The sequence below is a fragment of the Platichthys flesus genome, chromosome 3, assembly GCF_949316205.1.
Source record: "Platichthys flesus chromosome 3, fPlaFle2.1, whole genome shotgun sequence".
In the NCBI taxonomy this organism is placed as follows: Eukaryota; Metazoa; Chordata; class Actinopteri; order Pleuronectiformes; family Pleuronectidae; genus Platichthys; species Platichthys flesus.
This window is the reverse complement of record NC_084947.1, coordinates 1,511,423-1,535,687: the sequence shown is the minus strand read 5'-3', so window position 1 is coordinate 1,535,687 and position 24,265 is coordinate 1,511,423. Positions and strand designations below refer to the sequence as shown.

The window sequence follows — 24,265 nt, the reverse complement described above, 5'->3', positions numbered from 1 at the left end:
TATATATATATATATGGATATATACACATATATACTCGGTATATCCACTTTTATTTGACGGCCACACACACAGCTGTTATACCTTATTGTCGATGTGAGAGAAAACATTTTGGAGTTCCACTTTTCTCTGCAGCTTCTGACAAACATGACATTTTTCATTTTCTTAAAAAAGCTCATCTGACGCTGGAGACGTTTGGTCTGATGCTGTAATGGAACGATTTTCACAGAGCAAAGTATTTTCAGGCAATCACACAAACTGCGTTTCACTTTCCCCTCTCCTGTGACAACACAGGTCCCACCAGCCGCTGGAGGATTATTCATTATTGTGATTTTTTATTATTTATCCGACAGTTTTAAGGAAATTCTGATTGGATTTTTGTCGGATGGCGGCAGCAGCTGTCATCACATGATCGATTTAACACGTCACAGAGCGTCTGGTTTCATGAACGAGGGAAGGTTTGGACAGAACAGCTCCAGAACTTCAAAGAGCAGCTTCTGAATATTTAATAAGTGTCAGATAAACACGAATATGAGACAACGAGCACAATGAATATTTACGACCCGGTGTTATCTTAAGTCTGACAGGAGTTTGTGGTGTTGTTGACAGAGCCCCCCCCCCCCCCCCCCCCCCCCCAAAAGGTTGATTTCCAGAATTGGAACATTACCAAGAAATAACCAGTTAAATGTTGTTGGGCAGACAGGAATTCATTGTTAGTGTATTTAAAGTTGTGAGAGTTGTGTTTCTCTCACTTCTCAGAGGATGACTCATGGATCCAGATGATGATATTTATGAGGCTGCTCAGATTGATTGAGTTTAAGTAAGTGTTGAGCTTTGTGGACGTACCGACTCTCTGAGTGACCTCACAGTTTTCTATTTGTCTGGATAGAAAAGAAGAATTAGCATCAACACAATTGCTGCCGTGTGTGAATTGAAATTGGCTCTTGTTTTTTTTTATTATTCATCCTGCAGTTTCATATTACAGTAAGATATTGAAGCCTATTGTTTTACTTCCAGTCCACACAAGTATGTTAATATATCATACCATGACAGACGTACGATCACTTTAGATTGATTCAGTTTTTGGTCCCACATCATTTTTTTCCTCCATATCTGTAAGAAAGAGAAATATTATTCACAGTGTAGATTGACATTACAATAAGTCACGGCTCCTGGTTCCCCACACGCTGAGTGAGGCAATAACACCACGTTGGGATAATGAGTCGATTTGTCGAGTTTGAATAATTGAAAGTATTTTTGAATTTACACTCTGTTACACTCAATTTTCATTTGTCTAATGAATATTTCACTTTCGCTCCTTTAAATCCTAATTGTCCTGTTTGTCTGTAAATGATCGTCTCTCTGGGGGGGTTGTGTGTGTGTGTGGGGGGGGGGGGGGGGGATTCATTCTGAAGCTGGACTGATTGCATTGATCCCAAGAGGACTCTCCTGAGTTTCTGTGACTGCACTGTGCGCTCACCTCCTCACATGGAGATGAAACATGAGATTCAACATGATGTGTGTCCTGCTGCTGCTGCTGCTGCCTCTCCTTTAGAAAATCACTTCCACTGGTTCCCAGTTGCTGCTCCTCTGCAGAAATGAAGCATCTCATTGAATGTGAAGACGGAGCATGTTTGTAGTAGAAAACCAATTTCCTGGGTTGTATACTTGACTATTAAAAATGTAAAATGTGAGCGTGAGTGATTTAGTTCAGCTTGATAGAAGTTAAAGGGACAGTTTGTCCTTTATGCTTCCTGGTGCAGGATGGAGAAGGTGGAGGTGAGGGAATCGAACCACCGAGACCCACGTCATCACATAGTAGCTCCACTTGGCTGTGACGGCGTGAAGCTTGATCCACAGGGGAACATTCATGTAATAAACAGAAGTGGGGGCTGGAGATGAACTTTATTACTGTCTTTATTCATCTTGTTAGAATTCAGCCTGAATTGTTTTCTGTTCCATGGGGTCAGTGTTTCCCCGGGACTCGGACCAGCAACCCCAGATCAAAACAACATGTTTAATTCTCCCTCAGTGGTTCCATTAACCTGCTGCTGTCGACATCAGAGCTTCTCCTTCCTGTTCATCAGGCCGTTGGATGAGCTCCAGGATTCAGACGGATAAGAAACAACAGGGAAACACAGAGTTAAAATGGAGCGTGGGGGGGGGGGGGGGGGGGGGGGTACTGCTCCCCCTCTGATTTCCTGTTGTGACCTCAGAGTGAGATTGTGAGCCGGAAACTGCTCCTCCGCTGCTGCTGGTTTCACAGTGACGGACACTTTAACATGTACAATTAGACAAAGACTGTGGATGTTTCACTTCATGATAAACCTAGAGATTCAGATTCTCAGATGTTCCTGGAATTATCCCCCTGGACGTGTCTGAAAATGTAAAAATCTACACAACAATGTTAAGTTAAGTTATATAAAAACACAGAGTCTGAATTGTGTTGATTGCTCTTTTTAATTGGTGGTTGTGTTTGTGGTGAATGTGGACTTCCTGTCGTCTCCAGCAGACCTCCAGGCCTCTGTGATCTCTGTGACTCTGATTGATTCCCAGTCGCTGCTGTGAGTTGTTTTGTTCACAGATAATTCATGTGATCTGCTCCTGTTGCTCCTTCAGGGAGATTCAGACTGGAAGCAGCTCCTCATTAAACTGGGGGCCACTTGGGGGGTGGGGGGGGGGGGGTGTAAAAGACGTTTGACGGTAGCTTTACTGAAGAGCATTTGAGATTTGCAGTCACAGGATCCACTGGAACAAGATGTGTGTCTGTGATTCTAACGTTTCACTGCCAGCTTTTGACTGGTATCGGAGTGTTTTAATGGTTTCACAGATCTCCTCCACCACTGATCCACTGTCTCCTCCCAGGATGCACCAGCAGCATCTTCATCCCACCTTATGTTTGTCTGTAGTCGTCTCCTCCTGGAGATGCTTCTCCTTTCAGCCTCAGGCTCTGTATCTTTGTCAGTTGTGGATCTCCCAGTTTACTGACTGGTGTGTTTGGGCTCCAGGCAGCACTTGCCCCCAGGCCGGCAGCAGATGGAACTGGTTACTTGGGGTGTGTTGTCTGTGGGGAGGCGCTGCCAGGTCTGGAGTCAAGGCCGAGAGTGTGAGATCTGCAGGAAACACAGTTTGCTGTGCTTGTTGGACCAAAACGTGATCTCCTGTAATCTGCAGGATGTGCTCTCACATCACTGATGGGAGAGAGACTGGTTTAGCTGTGGGAGGACGTGCAGACCAGTGAACTTCTCCCAGAGGAAACCCGGGTGTCCACACACTGTGCATTCATCTGCTGTGTGACTGGAGTCGGCTTCTAGCTGAAGGTGTGGGAGTGTCCTCCAGCTCGACTGTGGGAATTGAGCCTGTGGCAGCTTCACCTACAACAGAAGATTATCCTGATGTTTATGAAACAAGAATCTCAATAAATAATTCGCCGGCTCTCTGCTTGATTCCTCGGTTGAACCGATTGGCTCGGACGCTCCTGCAAGTCAAACAGCCGCGAGCATTCTCTGCTTTCCTGCAAAACAAATGTCTGTGATTGGAGAAGCCAAAGAAAGCAAACAGGAGCCTGGGGAGTTCCACACAGAAAGGTGCTAATAACCACACAGAACATTGTGTCTTCACTGGATCAACACCGGGATTCATGGAAGAGATCTTTATCTTCGAAGGACTGGAAACGTTGTGATGGTTTGGAACTTAGTAAGTTTCCCATCAAACCCATTTGATAAAGAGGTCAAACTTCTTTCTTCTGTGAGAGCAGTTGACAAACATCACGTCTTATCTTTCAGAGAAGTGCACTTCCCCTCACGCTGTCTGAAAAACGTGTGAGCTTAGAAACAAGTTGAGCTCAAAGTCTCTTTCTGGATCCAGAGCAGATTGAAACTCTGTGACCTTGAACTTCTGATAAAATAGTTTTCTCAAGGTCAAGGGTTGAACTTTGTCCCTCAGCTTTATCCTGTTCTTCTTTCTCTTTGTCTAAGTTCATCACTGCGTTTCTCTACAGACATTTATAACATGTTTACATTGGTCAGACTATTTGTTCTGAAGCTGAGCTCGACCATTTGCAATAATACTAATTAGCAATTATAAATGATTGTTTGCACTTTTACCTGGATTCACGTTTACCAACAAACACCTGAGGCTGTCTCTCAGGTGAGAGCTGAAATCGTTGATGAGTTGTTAAGACGTCAGAGATCATTTTGTCCCGTGAGTTTGAGTTCAGACAGATTTCTGAGTTTGACTCCAACACGAGTCGGATTGTTTTGTTATTATTATTATTATTATTATTATTATTATTATTATTATTATTACATATCATTTAGCTGACGCTTTGGTCCAAAGCAACTTACATTTTTAGTACACTCAACATATATGAGGGGCCATTTAGGGGTTCAGTATCTTGCCAAGGACACTTCGGCATGCAGATGGGGAAGAGTGGGAATTCAACCGGCAACCTTCTTGTTGGAGAACACCTAAGATTAAGATTAAGGTGCATTTATGAGTCCCAATGCACAGACATGCAAAGGCACAGTCATGCAGGTAGGGACATTTAACCTCTGCTTTTGACCAATCTGGTGCAGGACACACAGAGCAGTGAGCGACCATGTACAGCGCTCGGGGAGCAGATGTTGGGGGAGTAAGGTGCCTTGCTCAGGGGCACTAGACAGGGTAGGGAGACTCTTGGATTTTTGGACAGATCAATCCAGGTTTGTCTTTTGTTGTTTCTCCGTGGAGTCGAACCAGAGACCTTCTCTGCCCATAGTCCAAGTACTCTACCCCCTAGGCCACACCTCCCATTAACTTTCCATCAATCAGTGCTCTGAAGACTTCCTCCCGCAGTACAGCTGTTGACTCACAGGAGCCAATCACAGAGCCGGGATGCACTTGGTGAACAAAGTGCTTTTCTGGATGAGAAGGACTCCGGTGCAAACAAAAGGAAAACGTGCCTGGAATGAGAACGGCAGCCGGGCTGATTGTTCTGGTGATGGATGGACACGCCCGCCTGGTCACTGCTGCTGCTGCTCATTCTGCTCTTTGCTCGGCAGATGAGACGATTTCTCCGGAGTGCGCTCACGCTCACGGAAAGAATTTAAGAATGTGTACCGAGGAAAAGAGGGAAACTTTCAATCCATCCAGGTTTCTGAGTTTCTGCCGGGTGTCATCATCGCTCCTGGGAATCCTCCGTCTTCTCCACGGACGTCACTGTGTGTGATCCAGAGTTCACAGATCAGTGTGTGCGAGAGAAACTGAGGGTTATTATTATTAATAGCATCCACATGGAGATGCACACAGAGGTAGAGGGCTGGAAGTGAACCTGTGTCACTCTTTCATTAAGTAATTGCATTGTATGAAATGATAAAAGAAATAGCTTCTTTTGGTTTTATTCACCTTTCTCAACGCAATATTCAGAAATATCTAGCGCAAATCATCACTGTATATATGACAGTAGTTAATGCATTCATATTTTAAGAAGTAAGAAATTATTTCCCTAATCCAGAGACTTCCATATAACGTCACCATTGTCTTACTTTACTTAAACCTACGACTAACTCTGACCTAAAATGTGATAATTTACTTTATGCTTTTTGTTCCATAAGGAAGAGACAAGTCCCCTGAATGTGAACGTGTGAATAGATCTCTATCCCACAACATGAAGTATATACTATCGTTGTGGGGACACTCAATGGCATAATGCATTGCCTATAGCCCCTTACCTTAACCTTAAACTTAACCTTAACCTTAACCTTAACCTTAACCTTAACCATCACCACTGATCACCTAATCCTAATCCTAGACCCAAGTCTTAACCCTGAAACAGCCATTTGAAAAAGTGAGGACCTGCCAAAATGAATTGGACCAAATTGGCCTTTATAACTACACACACACACACACACACACACACACACACACACACACACACACAGCCAGTCATGTTGACAGATGGGTGTGTAGGATGCCAGGGAAATGAGAATTACAGTAAGAGCAAATGTCTGAACTCGTCCGCGTGGCCCGGAGATCTTATCTGCTGGGATCTGGCCCGGTGCCCGGGTCGGGGATTCACCCGGAGCAGCACTTGGATATTAGGTTTCATTTTCACATGCTAATGAAAATGGAGTGTTGGGGGGTGGGGGTGGGGGGGGGAGAGAGAAGAAATGGAGAGAACGAGGGCCTCGCTGCAGAGGAGGAAAAACTGTGATTTATATTTGTCACACAGATGCGTAAAGCAGAGTGGAGGAGGAGGAGGAGGAGGAGGAGGAGGAGGAGGAGGAGGGGGAGGAGGAGGAGGAGGAATTTGGTGAGCTGGCAGGAATGAAAAGCATTGGAGGGAGGAAGAGACAGAAAGGTAAACGAGGATCGTCTGCAGAGGAGCACGAGGGTTTCACTGCTGCAGGTCTGAAGATGATCTCTGAGATGATCTATCTGAAGAACACATCTCAGGACCAGCTGGACTATTAGAGTTCATTTTGTTTATACTACAACAACACACACAAGGCAGGAGACGTGACACGCACTGTGGAGATACTAGCAATACTAGAGAAACATGGTAGTTAGCAAAAGTATATTTGGAATTTTGATATTTTAGTAATCAAGTATTCTTTTGATTATTCCATTGAGTAATCAGATGAGAAATACTTGTGTGTGTGTGTGTGTGTGTGTGTGTGTTGATGCCCCCCCCTTCTTTCTCCTCACACACACACTATAATTTCAGTGTTTACTATAACGTAGAAATAAATATGTATTACTTGATTGAAGGGATTTTCTCCAAAAACTGTGAACAGACGACGCAGAAAATGAAACACAACACTGACGATTATTTTTAATTAACAGTAAACAGCTTTAGTAAAATTAAACTAACTGTGCACAGCTGCTACTCTGTGAGGTGTTCTGTTTTCCGACGGCACCTGAAGGCAGCACCGTAACGAAACTCACGGGCGAAGTTTTAAACGTCTTGGTTCCTTTGTGATGAAGACGAATCGGTGAGGTTCCCTCTGAACACGCTGGTTGTGTGAATCAGTTCCCACTGAGCAGGACAACAGCTCGTCTACACACATTCAGCAGCTGTGTGTGGATTAGAAGAAGCTTCACGGCCGAGACTTTAAATCAGGGATCTTCAGCAGTGGATCTGCTCGAGTTGCTCATGAATCGTTTCAGCTCCAGTCTGCTGTGAGAGGATCTGCAGAGTCATGTCTGCTCTTTGATTTCCAAAACAGCCACAGCTCCTCAGAGGCTTCCTGAGGTCTGCATGGTGTCAGAGGAGGATGCAGTTTCACAACATGTTTCCAGGTGAAGCAGAGGACTCTTCTTCCAGGAGCCAGTCATGATCTCTTCAGGAGCTGGTTCCTGAGAGGAAGAGGACATTTAGTTCTCTCTGATTCTGAGAACAGTGATGAGTCAGCTCCAGATGATTTACTGCAGCTGATAGGTTGATGAGTTGGTTCTGGTTCGCTCCTCGTGTTTGCTCAACCCAAGAGGGATTCACTGTAGTTCAGTTTCCAGCCAACATCCTTATAAACGATCCATTTCCACTAATGCTTGATACCACAGATCCTGATATCTGCTGTGACACCTCCTCCTCCTCCGTGTCTACCAGCTGCTTCACACACTGAACTCTGGAGAATCTCCTAAACTCTGGTGAGAGATGAAAGCAAACGTTGGAGTGAGAAGCTCCAGATTTTTCTCCTGGAGAAGGAGAAGAACCTCCTGCTGTGTTGAAACCTCTGGAGAAGGTCTGGACCCAGTTGTGAGAACAAACCTCCTTCAGCTGCTGGAACCTTTCTTAATGTAGAAAGTTACAATACATGTTTTAAGTCCAAGTTGATAAAAGGATAATCAAATGGTGAGGACATCACATTGACCACGTTCAGTATCTCTAACCAGGGGCATCAGGAGATAGTTCCTGAAGACTTCTCCATCCATCATCCCACTTCCATCCAGACGCTGAGTGAGAGGTTCACCAGCGTCTCACAGGACACAGAGACACACAACCATTCACTCCCACATTCACACCGTCGGCCCATTCACAGGCTTCACTCATCCGAGCCCCCCCCATGTGTTTCTGCTCAGTGGGAGGAACCCGGAGAACCCGGAGATAAACCCACGCAGAACCCAGAACCTTCCTGCTCTGCCGCCAATTAACAGTATAACGAGGCCGAACGTCTGAAGTCCCAGTTTGAGTTTCTTCTGCTGTGTTGTGAGGAGCGTGGTTCTGATGTGGGATCAAACCGTGTGAACTCTTTCTGTCGAGTTCAGGGTGAGAGTCAGACGCACAATGAGCAGTCATCTTGTAACGTTAACACAACCTCACTTTGTCTCTTCACCAGCGGTTGACTCGCTCTGTAGTGTTGTTTGCAGCAGCAGTAAATTTGCCATCAATTTGAGACTCGACAACTTCACAACACAACCTTGAACTCATGCACCACAACAACAACAGCTCTGTGCTTTGTGACTTTTGTCGTATCTTGACTTAGTTTCTGCACAAAGCTCAATGCTGCAACTGAACAAAAAGCATATCTATATATATATATCTATTCATAGCTTTTTGGATGAATAGCTTTTTCACTTATGTCTCGTGATAAGAGCAAATGAATCCTCGGCACCTCCCACACGATGAAACATGACAAGGTTAAAACAGACACATCACCCTTTGATTGCTAGTGTCTGCATGTGACTGTGGGGGGTTTGTATTACACAGTGTGTGCGTGCCAGTGAGATGTGTGTGTTGATAAGGAAAAGCAATTTACCTCCAGTAATTCAGGAACGTGGGCGGTGAAGGTGTTTGGTCGGGTGTTGTTACTGAGGATGGTTCCACTGGTGTGAACAGGAGTGGTGTCCCTCCCTCCTCTGGAGTGTGTGTGTGTGTGTGTGTGTGTGTGAGAGATTGTGCGTTTGATTTGAAGTCGCCTGAAAATCCTCATCCTCCATGTTAGATCCAGGGATAAGAAACGGGCCGAGCACGTTACCAGAGAGAATCCGTCTTTAGAGAAGCTGATCCGTCTGATAGCCCCCCCCCCCCCTCTGCACCGTGAACCAGCAGATTGGGGAGATATTTTCCACATTGCCTCACGTCTTCAGACGCATGAACCCCGACTAGGTCTGATGAGTTCTTTCCATTTGCAACCTGGTGATAATTAGCCGCTCCGGGCCGAGCCAGGGATCTGGAGGCAGGATGGAAAAGGCCTCGGGATCGTTGAGCAATATTTTGAACCCAAGAAAACACCGGATTGTGTGTTCTCCTCCGACTCGCTGTGAATCATCCAGATGCTTTTCCAGAAGTCAGATGGCAGCTGCACGGGCTCGTGTGGATTCTCTCTCTTCTTTCCATTCAGGCTTTCTGCTGGGAACAGACAAATACCTCACATTCCTGCTGCTTGTTGTGATTCTACATCCTCTGGGTCATTAACAGACACACACGGCTGCAGAGGCATGACTCCATCTGCTCATGTGACACAAAACAAATGATTTGTTTGTTGTTTGCATCTCATTGCTTGGTTGAAGTGTCTTTTAATTGTGTTACAGCTTCGATAACGCAATGTGTGAGTCGAGAAATGACGTCCGTTCATCAGAGAAATCTCAGATGCTGGTTCCTGAGTTGTTTGTGACTACTTTCAGTTTGTAGCTCACTGCTCTATTTAACATCTCACTCACTTGTTATTTCCTGCCCAGTTATTTCCCCTAAATATGATATTTGCAGTAAATTGATGGATCTTGATCCTCTGTGGGACTTTGATGCTTCTCTCGGTTTGACTAAATAATCTGAGGATCTTTTCTCACCTCACGGCATTTCAGTCTTTATCAGCAGATGCACTCAGGTGTTATTCATCTCCAGCTGGAAACAGTGAGATATCAGATGGTCTTTATTTATCTATGTCTCTACTTTATTCTTAAACTTTAAATTAAAGCTTTGCTGAGAGTTGCCGGGCAGATCAATCATCAGAAATGAGGTCAAGTCTCTGATTGACTGGTTCTCTCGCGCCGCACCTTCAGACTGAATGTCTCCAAAACCAAAGAGCTGGTGGGCGACTTAGGAAGAGACAGTAAAACTCTCTCCTGCCTCTGAACATCTCTGAGGAGCATCGACTCCACAGCTCAACACAGAGAGCAGCTGAACAGAATCGTTTACATCGCCTCAAAATGATCAATAACTAATTCTGACTTATACGACTCTCACAATCAGTGCAGGGATCTAAAAATACTGCAGGACCCAAACCCCCCCCTCAGGGAAAAGACTCAGGGCCATCAAAACTAAGACTTCCTGTTTCCTCAGCAGCTCTTACTGCTCAACCTTCAAATCTATAAATGCCTCCTCGTTCCTGTCTCAGCACTTTATTTTGTATTTTAAAGCACCTGTTCTTTTTTTTCTAGATTTTACTGTATTTATGTATTTATTCCATATTTTAGATCCACGGATGTATGTTGCGTTTTTTGGGGGAGGGGTTATGTTGTTGTGTTGTGATAGTTGTTTTGTAAAGCATCAACACATCTTTGAAATTAAGATAAAAGACAAAACTGATACGGACTCGAGAAACTCCAGATCGCTGCCAAGGCTACAAGTATTCATTTTACTCAAATACTCAAGTAATAAAGTATTTCATGAGAGAAAGAACTGAAACAAGGTTAAAAATACTAGACACTTGGAACTTAAAGATCGAATCCCACCCGACCCTCCACCAGGTTCCATTCACATCCCAGGATTTCACTCCAGCATTTTATCATTTGTGTCGAGCCGAGAGTGGAAAGTGTTTGTCACTCGACCTTTCGCCGGTGACATTGGGCCGGTTGTACTTTTAGAGAAAGAGAGAAAAAAGAACGGATGCAGGTCACCGACATATATTGAACTCCCTGAAAGGAAATACAGTGAGCGTTTCTCCCCCGCAGGCCGTTCGCACCCTCTCCATGAATGAAGCCTAAGTTTTGCAGCATGTTGTAACTGAGCGACCCGAACAAGGCCGGGTGTGTGTCTGCCCCGGGGCTCACGGGGCTCTGCCTCCGCACTCGCACACAAACACACAAACACACCCCACACACGCTGCACATTCTGTTTCACCAGCTACTACGACTCGACAACAGATAAGCGAGCAACAGAGACACACTCAGAGTTTCTGTGGGTGTGGACGGGTTCGAGGGAAAGGACTCAGGGGTTCAGATCCGTCTCCGGTGTTTCATGAAGGTTTGGAGATCTGCTCACAGGGTTCAGCTTTAAGACTGGAAGAGAAAGATACAGCTAGAGTCAAAATGTTGAGATCGAACATCTGTGAAGTTCTCACCAGCTCACCAGCAATACTTAATTATATGTTTTATGTTATCTAGAGGCATAAGTTTTATATTGATGTGTGGATATGTCTGCTACAGGAGTCTGTTCTGACTTTAGGAAGAACTTTCTTGCTGTTGTGAATATGTTTTTCTTTAATATTATAATCAACCTCACGATGTAGACAACCTTGGAGATAATGTGTGTTTTCAAGTCTTTCCTCTAAAAGAAGATGAATAAATCTCATTTAAATCCTTCACCTCAGACTGATCTCCAGGTAAAGAGATAAGATTTGAATCAGATTTAGAACTCAGAAAGTTTTCCACCATTGTCTCCCCCCCCCCCCCCCCCCCCGATCAGATGAATGATAACAGAGTTCCTCACTGAGCTGAACAGTCCCCGCTGCATTACCTGTCCACCTGAGGGACTCACTTTGATGCTTGACCTGATCAGAGTCCTCGTGTCTTTGAGGGACACATCAGAGACCAAGACGAGTGAAAGCTTTCCCTCTCGACATCATAATCAACTGATGTGTTATTTAAAGGAGACACACAAAGCTGTATCTGTGTTTTTTCCCTCCAGTCAGTTATAAAGGTTATTTATAAGTGTTGAAGTTCATGAAAGTCAAAAAGCACAAAGTCTGTGGTGATGGAAGTTCCTCTCCCGACAACCAACACTGATCCTGCAGCTCACATACTTTAAATTAATCAAGAACCTGAATATGAGCAGAATTTGACTTCGTAGCTTGTCATCTTCACCTGAAGGCCAAAACAACAACAACAACAACAGACCCTGTTTACAGCAAATATGAGGATTCAGAAGCCTTTTCAATGTCCAGAGATATGATTCTTAATTCCTACCACAGCTGAGCAGCACTTATTAGGAAGTGTCTGGTTCTGTCCACAGGAGACCAGGAACATACGTGGTCATGTTTGTTCTCTGCTGTGACCGAGAGCTTTCATGAGCTGATTTGTTTCTCCGTTCAGGATCCATCTGTAGGAGCATGTTGGGAAACTGTCAATCATCTTCCTCCACCGTCTGTTTGCTCGGTGTGAAACATGTTTGATGTCACGAGTGATTATTGAGTCTTTCATGTTATCTGCCTGGATTACCTCCTGTGGAGATGCTCATATAACATGTGACATTTTTCCACGTATGACAACATGGATTTATTGCAACAGGATCATAGAGCAGCGCCGGGGGGGGGGGCTACATCTTCCAGTAGGTGGTTAGATAAATGTTTTCAAAGTGACAATTTTTATTGTAATGAGCAGATTTGAATGTTTTATTCATGTGCACACACGTCATGTCTCTGTTTGTGTTTGTATGAGGACGTTTGTGAATTGGACTTGAGGAAGTTCCTGTTTGTTTTGGAAAGTTCTGGACAATAATGAGATGAAAGGATAAAAATGGCTGATTGCATTAGTCAACAACAACAACAACAACAACAGCAGCAGCAGCAGCCCCAGGTCCCTTCTGCTCCGGGTCCTCCACGTCCCCGGGACCTTTCTGCTGGTTTCTTAGCAGTCGTGTGTCCGTCTGGAACTTGACGTCCCCTCAGGACCTCGTCCTCGTCCTTCCCACCGTCCTTCGGGGCCCAGACGTTGTCCTTCACTTGTCCCTGAGCAGAACTGATGATAAGACGTCTCACATGTCATCAATGCTCCTTCGCTTTCGCTGGGAAGTTCATTTTCTTTGGCAAAGCAGCCGGGACTTAGAAATCATTAGCGACGCTTTAATATAAGACTCAGTGGGAGTGTTGGCTTCGACTGTACGCCTCCAACTCCCAGTGAGCCTGTTACCAGTGAAGCCGAACCTTCAGGTGGGCCACGGAGAATGCACTTAGCCCCCCCCGCCCCTCCAGCTCTGAACCACAGACCTGCATGGGGCCAGGAGACGTGGCTGTGCCAGCATCTTTGCTCCTGTAGTGGTGGGCTGTTGGTGATTACTGCTGCTGTAGCTGCTGTCAGCGCTCATTTTCAACTGTATTGAGGCGGGGGGGGGGGGGGGGGGGCCTCAGTCATAAAGGCCTGTGTAATTACGCTTGGTTTATGAGCCCCAAGGAGTCAACAATTCCCTCACATGACAATTAAAGTGGCAGCGGTGAATCCACTGGCAGCACCCAGCTACACTATGAGGGACGGTCACTTTGTGTTAATGTGACACAGAAAACGCTGCAGTGTCTAGACAAGTTGTCAACCAGGAAGGATTCGCAGCGCTAATGGTCACATACTGGTTTGTTATGGTCCGTGCTGCTGGAGTGGAGCTGATGAGGAAGAGAAGAGAGAGGAAATGCTTGATCAGCAGCGTGTGCAGCAAACAGCTTCCAGCCATTAGAAGGAGAGAATCAAGCTGACCCAGCAGACGCTGCCGGCTGCTTGAGTCCCAGTGGCCTCAGAAATTATATTAAATACATGAAATGACATGTTGATAAATGAGCCAAACTGCAACAACACACCTCAGTGTCTCTGCTTCACAACTTCCTCCGGGATGCGTCTGCAGCCGATCACTTTCCACTGTGTTCACATCCGTTCAGTCTCTTTTGAGTGTAAATTAGTTTGAAGGTGAAATGTGGGCAAAGTATTCTGACACGTTTTATATCAACAGAGTTAATTTCACTTCATCTCTGTGCAGCTACAGCTCGTGTTTAATCCAATCCACATCCCTTCTAATTACACATTCAATGATTGTTTGACATTTCATTCAACAAACTGTCGGCAGGATTATACAAAAACTGCTGAACATCGACTTGTCTGCAGATATTCATCCAAATGTTGTAAGAAATCCAAAAATCAAGATCTAAAGATGGACCCTTCTGAAACCTCCTGATCCTGGGCTCCTCTGTCAATGTAGAGGGTTCAACAAAGTTCAAAGTTTTTTAAAGCACAAAAAGACCAAAAAACATGAATAATTATTACTCATCCTTTCTGAAGGAAGTGAGTCGGGCCCGGGCAGCGGATGTCTCCTGGTCCTCGGCTCTGAGGTCTCAAACCGCCGGTCCACAACAAGTGAACCCTGTTTAAACAGAGTGTTTACCAGACGACCACAATGACGTGTGTTCTTTTACCGAAAATTATATCATGGTCCTGCTTCGTTTAGCGGAATCCTTTCAGATTGCCTCCTTTTGAACAGGCACATTCAGGGCGACGCTCTCTACCCATGATCCTTTGCTATTTCACGGTCCATGAGATCACACTAAGCCTAAACCTCCATTAGGACGCCTGTGTGTGGAAGTGGAGCCGCTCTACACTTGCTGACTCTGCAGCATAAAGCCTGAGAGCCGGAGGAGGAAACGTCTGATTGATGTTCAGGACAGAGACGTGAGCGTCTGATGAACGATCCTTTCAACATCGAGTCGCTCCAACTCAACCTGACTGTTATCGTTTGAACTCTAAAGCTTCTCCTCAGTTGCTCCCACGTCGCTTTTTACTCCCGATTTTTGCCCGCGAGCCAAAATGACTTCACGCTCAAACACACTGAAGTTTATGTAAATTCTCGTCCTCAATCTTAATGTGCGTTTCCGTATCATTTCATCCTGCCGTCCCGCTACACAGCAGAAGCAGATAAAAGGATTATGAATCATATTTTATGCAGAAATGCTGCTTAATGTTGCTGTAATAGCCGGGATGCATGTTGGGCACTTCTCCACAGATGAGACGCTGAACGCCTTTTCCTTATTTGTCAGCCGACGTTGAGAATATTCTGCAGAAGCTTTGTCCCACTTGTTTGTGCATTTGAATAAAAGCAAGCAAATGCAAATATCCCCTTAGGTTTCACTATAAATAATGTGTCCCTCTTGTATAATGCATCTGTGTTCCTGGTGTTAATGTTGCTGCTGGAACGTGTGAGGCTCACTCACTGCCACATGAGTGTGGATGTTTGTGCCCTCGCAGCAGACACAGTAGATTTCCACTCCACTGATGGCGAGCTGCCTGTCGTGTACCTCGGGGCCATTTTTAGCCGTGGGCCGGCTCTGGCTGGCCTCGTTGCCACCTTGCTGCGTGCCACGTGTGGGCAGGAGCTGGCCGGGGGCCCCTCCCGTCTCCTGGGCTGCTGCTGCTGCTCGGTGCGGCTCCCGGGGGACCGGCCGATGGGTGGGGGGGGGGGGGGGGGGGGGGGCTCGCCGCTGACTGAAGCACACTAGTGGTCTTAAGGAGCGCTGCTGAGGGGAAGTCCTGTGCGTTTGAAGTAGGGACCTCAGAAGGCCTGTTTACTCTATAGGGGGAGGGGGGGGGGGCGGCAGCACAAGAATGCCTGTGTCATGACGGGAGCGGCGGAGGCGAGGAATGTGCTCCACAATCCCAACACTGTCGGAGACGGGCCGCGGCCGAGGTGGCAGCCATTTCTCACTATTGACTTTAGCCCCCGCTCCACTCAATCAGCGGCCCTGGAAAAATGAAAAATGGCTCATGCTTTTATTTATGGCCTGAGATTTCTACGCCCGTGCCAGACGTCCACAGGCCGGTAGTGAAATATCAAGAATTTGAATTTTGCAAAACTGTATTATTTATTAGGGTGCAGATATCTCCGCTGGCACTGGGGAGATTATTATTTTTTAATATCCAGATAATTTGAACATGTGAGTGAGGAGATCTCCAGCTGAGGCAACTGGAAATGTCTTTATCTTCTTCTGAGGGTTCTGACATGAGATTGAACGGTTATGAATAAATGCTTATATTCATCTCCCTGGGATCTCTCCATCAGGACTGAAGAGCAGCGAAGGTCACTCTCAGTTCCCAGCTCTGAAACATTCGTCAGTTTGAGCCGAAGCCCATGAAACCAGCTTTGTTTTGACTCGCCCGGCTGCCAAACGTTCTAACACGGCCGGATGATGGCTGACCAGAACGTCTCTGCTACACAGGCCGCTGTTGAGTCCCGGTGACCTTTGTTTACCGAGCCCTGGCTGGTTTGGAAATGGGCTGCGTGAACCAGCGTGAACCCACTTTTCTGTCCAAGGCCGGCGCTGTGTTGCCGAAGGGCCACAGGCAGACGTTTATGGACATTACCTCAGAAGAAGACTGCCCTCGTCCTCCGGTTTATGTTCAATCTGCTGGTCTGATTGAAGATCTGCTGGTGTTGAAGTGCACAGGGAACCATCACATGCACAGCTGGAGGCCAGAGCAGAAGAGGTTCTTCAGCTGTGGCTCGTCCAGGGGTCAGAGGGGTCACGTTGCTGTTTGCCTGCTGTAGAAATGATTGCAGGGTTTTCACATTCAGACGATCGACTGAAAATTGTTCTGATGGAATCATTAACGAGTGAAATGGCAGCGGTTCTGTGATCAAACTGTTACTGAACAAACTTTGAAGCCTCAGAAAACAACCTGAACAGCTTCGATGAACAGAGGGTTCAGATTCACCTCATCTCAATTAGAGATGATCTGAGATTAAAGTGAAACACAAACAAAACCAACAAAAACTAAGAAAGTACAGACTCCCCCTGATGGGGTTTGAACCTGCGTCTCTCCTATGACCGACCCAGCTGCTGCTGCTGCCCGAGCGTTTTAATTCTGTCATTATTGTGGAAAATTGAATCCGAGAGCGAGTGTCGAGGGATTTCTGTGGCCGCTCTGTGGTCGAGGATTACCACTGGGACCAGTTGAAGGTTTTCATCCCAGCAGTTGTCCCCTGGAAGCTTGACAGAGACGCTCAGAGCTCAGCTGGAATAAGGGACATTCGTGTCTTCATCAGAAAGAGAAGCGGTTTCATGTTCTGATGGACGCAGGTTTAAAGACAGATCTGAGTCCTGATCATAACGTCCCTTTCTCCGGGCCCAGCTCCTGAGGGGGGGGGGGGGCGAGCTGCTGAACCCACTCGTGGTCCTCGTCGCTCAGTGAAGAGATCCTCGGCTTCTCATCGTCATGAGCTGAAGAGTCGTTGGAGCCCGAGGCTTCGTTCAGCAGCTGCATGTGAACATGAAGAGTCATTAGCTGAGTGTTGTGCAGCAGGTTGTTGGTTCACACATCACACTGGTTGTGTTACTGCCTCCCAGGCACGTTAACTGCTGCAGGTTCAGATTCACTCTGCTGAGTACAGAATGAAACATTATGCTCTTAACAGTTCAGTCCAAAGTGTCATCATCACTTTGCTGGATTTTCATGACCAACTGTTGAAAAATCTGTTCAAACTAGAATGATTCATAACAGAACAACACACACTTGATCCTCACTCCTTCATCTTCATCTCCTTCATCTCCTCCATCTACTCCATCTCCTCATCTCCTTCATCTCCTTCATCTCCTCATCTCCTCCATCTACTCCATCTACTCCATCTCCTTCATCTCCTCCATCTACTCCATCTCCTTCATCTCCTTCATCTCCTTCATCTCCTCATCTCCTTCATCTCCTCATCTCCTTCATCTCCTCCATCTCCTCCATCTCCTTCATCTCCTCCATCTCCTTCATCTCCTTCATCTCCTTCATCTCCTCCATCTCCTTCATCTCCTTCATCTCCTTCATCTCCTCATCTCCTTCATCTCCTTCATCTCCTTCATCTCCTCCATCTCCTCCATCTCCTTCTTCACCGTGGGTTGGAATCACTCAGAGATCAGATGGATGTGAAGTCAGATTCACACTGTGCGTCTCCAACCAGGCAGAACTATCATTTCATAATGATGTCATGATGATGTAATTCCCAGATGATCATGAGATGCTCTTCAAACTGAAGCTTTATGAGTCTTTTGTTTTATAATATGCAGAACGTTGGTAGAAGTTGAGTTTAACTCTGAAAGTGAATGTATGAAATGAAACCTTTAACATCTGATCTCTGTTCAGAACCACAGCTGGATGTCCCCGGGACTCTGGACTCCGTGGCCCAGCAGGTCAACGCCACCATCAGCCGCCGCCGCCGCCGCCGGGACGCCGGAGAGGACGACTACAACATCGAAATCCTGCTGGGGGTGGACGACTCGGTGGTTCGATTCCACGGCAAGGAGCATGTGCAGAACTACCTGCTCACCCTCATGAACATAGTAAGTCACTGCCCCACTTCCTGTTTGTTAATATTCATACCACCCTCACGTTTGAACCTTTTTCCTGTGTTTGTTCCTGTCGTCCACAAACAACAGACAGAGATTGTAACGAGGTCCAAACAGCAGAAACTCTACTTCCTGTGTTTCTGTGTGTTCATTGAAACAAAGCTCTGGAGACTGATGGAGAGCCCAGAGCGGTGTGACTGGGACCACAGGGTCCTGCGCTGGTGTCCCACAGATCTTTGTCTTTATGGCCCCATTCCTGTCTGGACAAAGATATGTCCTCAAATAAATTTTAAGTGGACTGAGATCTTTATTATTTTTTTTAATTAAGACCTTAGGGGCCAAATAAAAACTTGTTTGAAAACAAGCACTCGAACCTGAGGGTTTTTCTAAAGAGCTTATTCTGACCCGGTGTTTCTCTAATCCTCTGGAAAGAAACAGACGTACAAGACTAATGGAAGACTTCAAAATTTGACTCACACTGTAAATCATTAAATACCTCTAAAGTTCCAGAGAAAACTAAATCCTCCCACCTCTTCCTCCTCCTCCTCCTCTTCCTCCTCCTCTTCCTCCCACTTCTTCTTTCTCCTCCTCCTACTCCTCCTCCTCCTCCTCCTCCTCCTCGAACATGTCTCCCACCGGCTGTGTCTCAGCAGAGACATCGTCTGCATCTGAATCTTCTTCATTGTTATCTCAATGATTGTTTTTGTAAACAAAGCTGTTCTGTAATCTGCTCCGACATCGTTCCCCTGAAATTTAAAAACTTAAATAAAAGCGCTGAACAACCGGCTGCGTTCCCCACCGTGGATTCCACCTCTCCTGGAAGGGTTTCAGTGAACTAGGTAGAAGCATCTGTCACATAAAGTCTAAATTAACAGGGAAATATGGGTTCAAAAGAAAGTCCACATTAGTGCAGACGAGGCCTTGGACTGACGGGAAGCTCGTTAAAAGTACAAGCTAGGGACTAATTGATGAAGGAGGAGGAACGTCCAGTCAGCAGGATTCTCTCTGCCACTGTGTGTCTCACAAGCGGCTGTAACATTAAAGTGTAGGAGCAACAGAAATAAGGAGGCTTCACTTGTCTCTCTGGTTCTGTTCAGGAGACGTGAGTCAGGATCCGGCAGCACTGGGATCAGCTCTGTAGCTCAGAGCCTGAAACGATGCAGAGGAGGATCAGCTCTGCTCGTTAGTCAGTGTGATCTCAATGAGCCGGCAGCGTTTGCACCTGAGTTCCCCTGCGTCGTCTCACTGCCGGTGTTCTCAGCTGCCGGGAGGATCGAGCCAGGAGCGGCCTCTGAAGCATGAGTGACTCCTGCTCACGGTGGAGGTGGTGGAACCTGCAGCGTCACCTTCTTCTGCTCGGCTGCAGACCGAGGTGTCGCCCAGTGAAACGTTTGGATCCAGACGGAGAGGAGCCACTGGCTTCCTGCAGAGCGGCTGCGGAGGCTGAGGAGCAGAGCCGCCCTGAGGGAGCGCGGCTGAGATGAACATGACAGTGTATCACATATGCATATGAACGCTAATCCTGCTAGCCGTGTTTGCTTTGTGCTGCCGATGGCGTGGGGCAGAAAGACGACACTCTGGGAACGAGCGGCTGAATTCAAAGACACAAAGCTAATCGCTGACAAGCAGGTTAGGATTTGTTGTGGGATGACGAGTCGGCCGTGAACAGGATTGTTCTGCTGCTGATTGTGTCAGGTTGATATTGAGTGTGTCACAGGTTTATCCTGCTTTGTGGGCCGAGTGCAGAAAGGGCTTGTTGTGCGTTTCCTGTGAAGGTGTTGCTCCAGAAACATTTTATAATCCTTTTCAAACAGCGCGGCAGGAGATGATCCTTCAGATGCGTCGACGACATCATCTCTTTCTTCTCCGTCCTTTAGCTTTTGTCTGCATGGTGTTCTCGCTTCTGTCTGAGGACGTGTGGGACATGAGGCTCGTCCCCGCCGCCTTCACCGGCTCCGGTGACGATGACAGTTCTTTGTTTTCCATTTACAAACTGAGGCTTCAGTGCTTTGGGAACAGAAACAGTTTGGTTAGAAGAGGGGATGAATCTGACGTCCTGTGTTCAGGTGAGGATCAGTGACGGGAGGTTAAAACGCTTCAGGCTGGAAATCGTTGAAATCGTTACCAAAACGAATTCCATTCCAAAGAGACCAAGCGCCGAGAGTTCTGTCCTCTCGTCTCCGGTCACTGGGATGTGGAGAAGCTCACTTCACCCTCGTTATCTGACATCAAATTTTACATCAGAGAGAGAGAGAGAGAGAGAGAGAGAGAGAGACATGACTCAGCATCGTCTGCCTCCTCTCTCTCTCTCTCTCTCTCTCTCTCTCTGCAGCTGGGATTCAGATTCATGGCAGACCAACATTTCACTTAGAACCAAAATGACCTGCTTTCATTTAACTTGCTCCTTAATGAAAAATCCATGATCTACTCTGCTTATCCTGTGAGGACACACACAGACACACACACACACACACACACACAAACACACACACCATCATCCACCTCTCTCATTGTCGAAGCTGCACAGACGTTCCTACTCATCACGACTCTCAGAGACGTTCAGACACTTTGCTCTTGGAGGGGACGTTTGTCTCCGTTGCTGCTTTTGTCCGTCTTCACTTCACCTTCACCTGAAGTCTGCGATCCGATGGAGTTATGAGTTCATTCATTCGTTATCTGTGACCTTCACATTAGAAATGAGTGAGACTTAAAGCTTATTATGAGATATCTGAGAATGTGGTGATTTCAGAACCTTCTTTTCTCCACGTTCTTCTGGGGTTAGATCTGATCTTTTGAGAGACATGGACGTTTTTTGTCCCTTTCAGGTTTCACTTCACATTTCTCTTTTTTCCTCCAGTCATGAATAAAGATAGCGGCGGCCACAGGTGGATGAGTCTCAGGCCTTTGTGTGCACTTGAAAAGCCGCCTGATGAAATTCCTTCCCCCTGGTTTTCCCCCTGGATGTCTGAGATCAATATTTGCTTCACATCTGTCATTGAAGTGCTGAGGAGAAGCTATTACACGCTGCCTCCTGAAAAGTGACATCTCGCCTGCTGTCTCCAGTTTGACACCTCGAGATGGAATCATTCTCTCAACAGACGAGACATCAGCGACCAGGAGGACTGGAGCTTTCCTCTTGTCCAGATGATGACCAGAAGTTTCCTGCAGAGTCAGAAGTGAAGGAGAAAAAGTCCAAACAGAACTCCACTGGACCGAAACCAGTAAAAAACCCATGAAATGAAAGAATACCAGTGAAAACCAGCTCTGACCTGAAGAGCTGCTGGAGTCCGAGGCTCAGCTTTGCTTCATTAGTGGACGCTGCTCCTCACGGGACATGAAGTATTGCATGACTGTTATGGACCTCTGTTGGTCACATGCAGCTATTGCAACAACACTTACATGTAAATATGCTGAGGTCTAGTCTAGTTTGTAGTTGGAGAAGCGCTGGAGGCTGTGAGTGTTTTTAATATTCTGTTATTTAAAAACAAAGTCTGTCGCAGCATCAATTACACATGACTGGTACCGAGGTCCAGTTAAAGCAGGACTGCTGGATTGGATCTTCATCACGTAGAAGCCAGGTCCTCAGATATCCCTCCAGCTCAAAACAGAATTCAAGTGGTGCACGCTAGGACCAGAACAGGAGAAGCAATACATCCATTCACATGCATTCATATCTATGTAGTGTGTGGACAGCAGAACATGCAGATGAGTCACGAGGACAGATTAGACAAAGCTGGCAGTGGGCTGGACGAATCCGGAGGAGAGACACTGGAAGACTCTCAGAGGAACTGAGGAGAGGACCTGGCAGCGAGGACCACGGGGATTAAACTCACAATCCTCTGCAGGCTGCGTTTGAAGACGGGTTCGCTGCGGCACAGAAACAAAGAAACAAGGAAACAAGGGGGATTGGAACCTTCTCTTTCTGTCCAGTTTCAGCAGGAAGCGTCTCTGGCCCATGAAGCAGATGTTCTTGGTAGATGTTAGCTGGATGTAATCAAACTAGAAACACGACCAAGGTGTAACTGATCTCAGGTCACTTGGTTTGTCTCTGGGACCGAACAGGACACCGACACGTCTCCGTCTGTCGTCTGAGAGATCACCTGTTGCTTCCTGGTTTATTCTCTACTGAGCTTTATCTTCAGTTATGATAACGTTTAAATGATTCTCTTCACATCTGTCGCACTTGACTTGGATCTTAAATCTAATTCATCACAGTCTTAAAGCCTTTAAACCCTGCAGAGACGCTGAGATGGTTTCATCTGAATCCTGCTGCTGCACATTCCTCACATCTTCTGTAAAGTTTATTAACTCTGAAACTTTAAAGCAAAGCTCTTGACACTCGAGAGGACAACTCTTAACAAGGGAGGGTTTCTCAGTGGAAGGAGGAATCGATCTCTAACAATCAGGCCCATAACCCCCCCTCCCCTCCCTTCCCAGTGATGTATTGTGGTCATTTGAAGTTAGGACCCAGTGAACGTGAGCTGGATGAATAAAACTCCCATTAAGAGGAGGTGAGTGCAGATGTAAAAGTATGAGGGAACCTGCGATGTCCAACCTGGAGCCCCCCCCCGAAGGAGAGGCTCGCGGCGCTCCGCCATCTGATCTGAGTTCAGTGTTTAAATGAAACGCCCATCACCGTCGTGGGTCGTGTTGGGTCAGATTCTTGCTTCACAAAGCTGTGAGTAATGGGTTCAGCCGGGGGGGGGGGGGTGCCCTCACTGCTCCTCCAGCTCTGCGGCAACTTAAGAAAAGTCGATAAGGACGAAAACGCTGCTCTGAGGACAGTTTAGCCCGTGAATACATGCTGCTGGAATATCTCTCCCTCCCTCCTCCCCCCGGCTCTGTGAGCACATCACTGACATTCTGTGCAATGAGGCGAATCAGCCCGGAGAGGAATCAGAGGGCCACAGAAAATGAGCCGCTGTGACGCAGCCTGTCGCTTCAGTCCTCGTGCTCCTGGTTCCTGATGAGATGTTGTCAGAGAGCTGGACCAGATGTTGATCTGCTCCCTGATCCGATTGGTTCTCAGAGTCCTCAGCAAGCGTCAGCTGTCAAGACAGGACACATGTGTCAGTGACATGTTTGATCTCCTAATCAAAGCTAATTACCTCATTTAAAACACGCAGTTCCTCTCTTGTGTTGTGATGAGTCTCGACTGCAGGCTGGAGAGGGGCTAACCACATGCTGCTTTATCAAAGGGTGAGTTTGCATTTGGGGAAATGAGCTCATTTGCTTTCCTGTCAAGAGTTAGATGAGATCAATGGCTCTTTGAAATGTTCTGTGAATCTGCAGCGGGAGCTCGGTCCTGCAGGCGGAGCAGCAGCACAGGCAGCAGTGGGAACAGCTGGTGTGTCCCCAGTTCCACAGGATCGACAGCAGCATCCCAGAAGTTCACCAATTAACTCACTGCATCGTATCCGTGTAACTGAATGTACACAACAATGAACACAGCAGGGGGAATCCAAGAAACACAAGGAAAACAAACACCTCCTGGTGAAAAGGTGGTGACACACGAAGAAGACACCGATGAAGAGTTTGACTCGATCTCTGCAGCAGAGTCACCTCCTGTCTCGGTCTGCTGCTCCTCGCTCCTCCTCCTCCTCTCACCTGCAGAAGGAGGAGCACATCCTCTGGAGACTCAGATCAGGGACCAGCAGGAGAAGCAGCTGATCACAGTTCAGTGCACGTCCGACAGCAGCTGAGCTCGTTTCAGCTCATTCCAGGTGTTTGATGCACGAAGGGAAAAACGGCAGATTCACTTCAATCTCTCCGAGTATTTGTGATTTCAGGGAGAGGGACATGCAGATATTGATCGTCTCAGATGTGAGACTTTATCTGACCCCACAGGGCGGAGCGCAGATTACATTTAAAGATCGGGGAGACGAGACTTCACTGATCAGAGGACGTTTCCCATCGAGCAGGAAACTCTCTGAAAGCAGCAAACACAAGATCCAATCTCAGACTCAGGAAATGAGAGAAACCAGAAACCATCTGTGAGAGAGTTTAATTTGACTTTTCACTTTGTTGATGTTCCATCTGCTAACGTGGA

The 24,265-nt window shown here is 46.7% G+C and overlaps 1 protein-coding gene across 1 annotated transcript in view; it reads left to right on the top strand.

Moving 5' to 3' along the window:
* Nucleotides 1-24,265, top strand: part of adamts3 (ADAM metallopeptidase with thrombospondin type 1 motif, 3) — a 98,444-nt gene that overhangs the window by 24,926 nt on the left and 49,253 nt on the right. Inside the window, 1 exon segment of the mRNA XM_062381265.1 lies at nucleotides 18,014-18,210. Within this exon segment, the coding sequence (XP_062237249.1) occupies nucleotides 18,014-18,210 (197 nt within the window).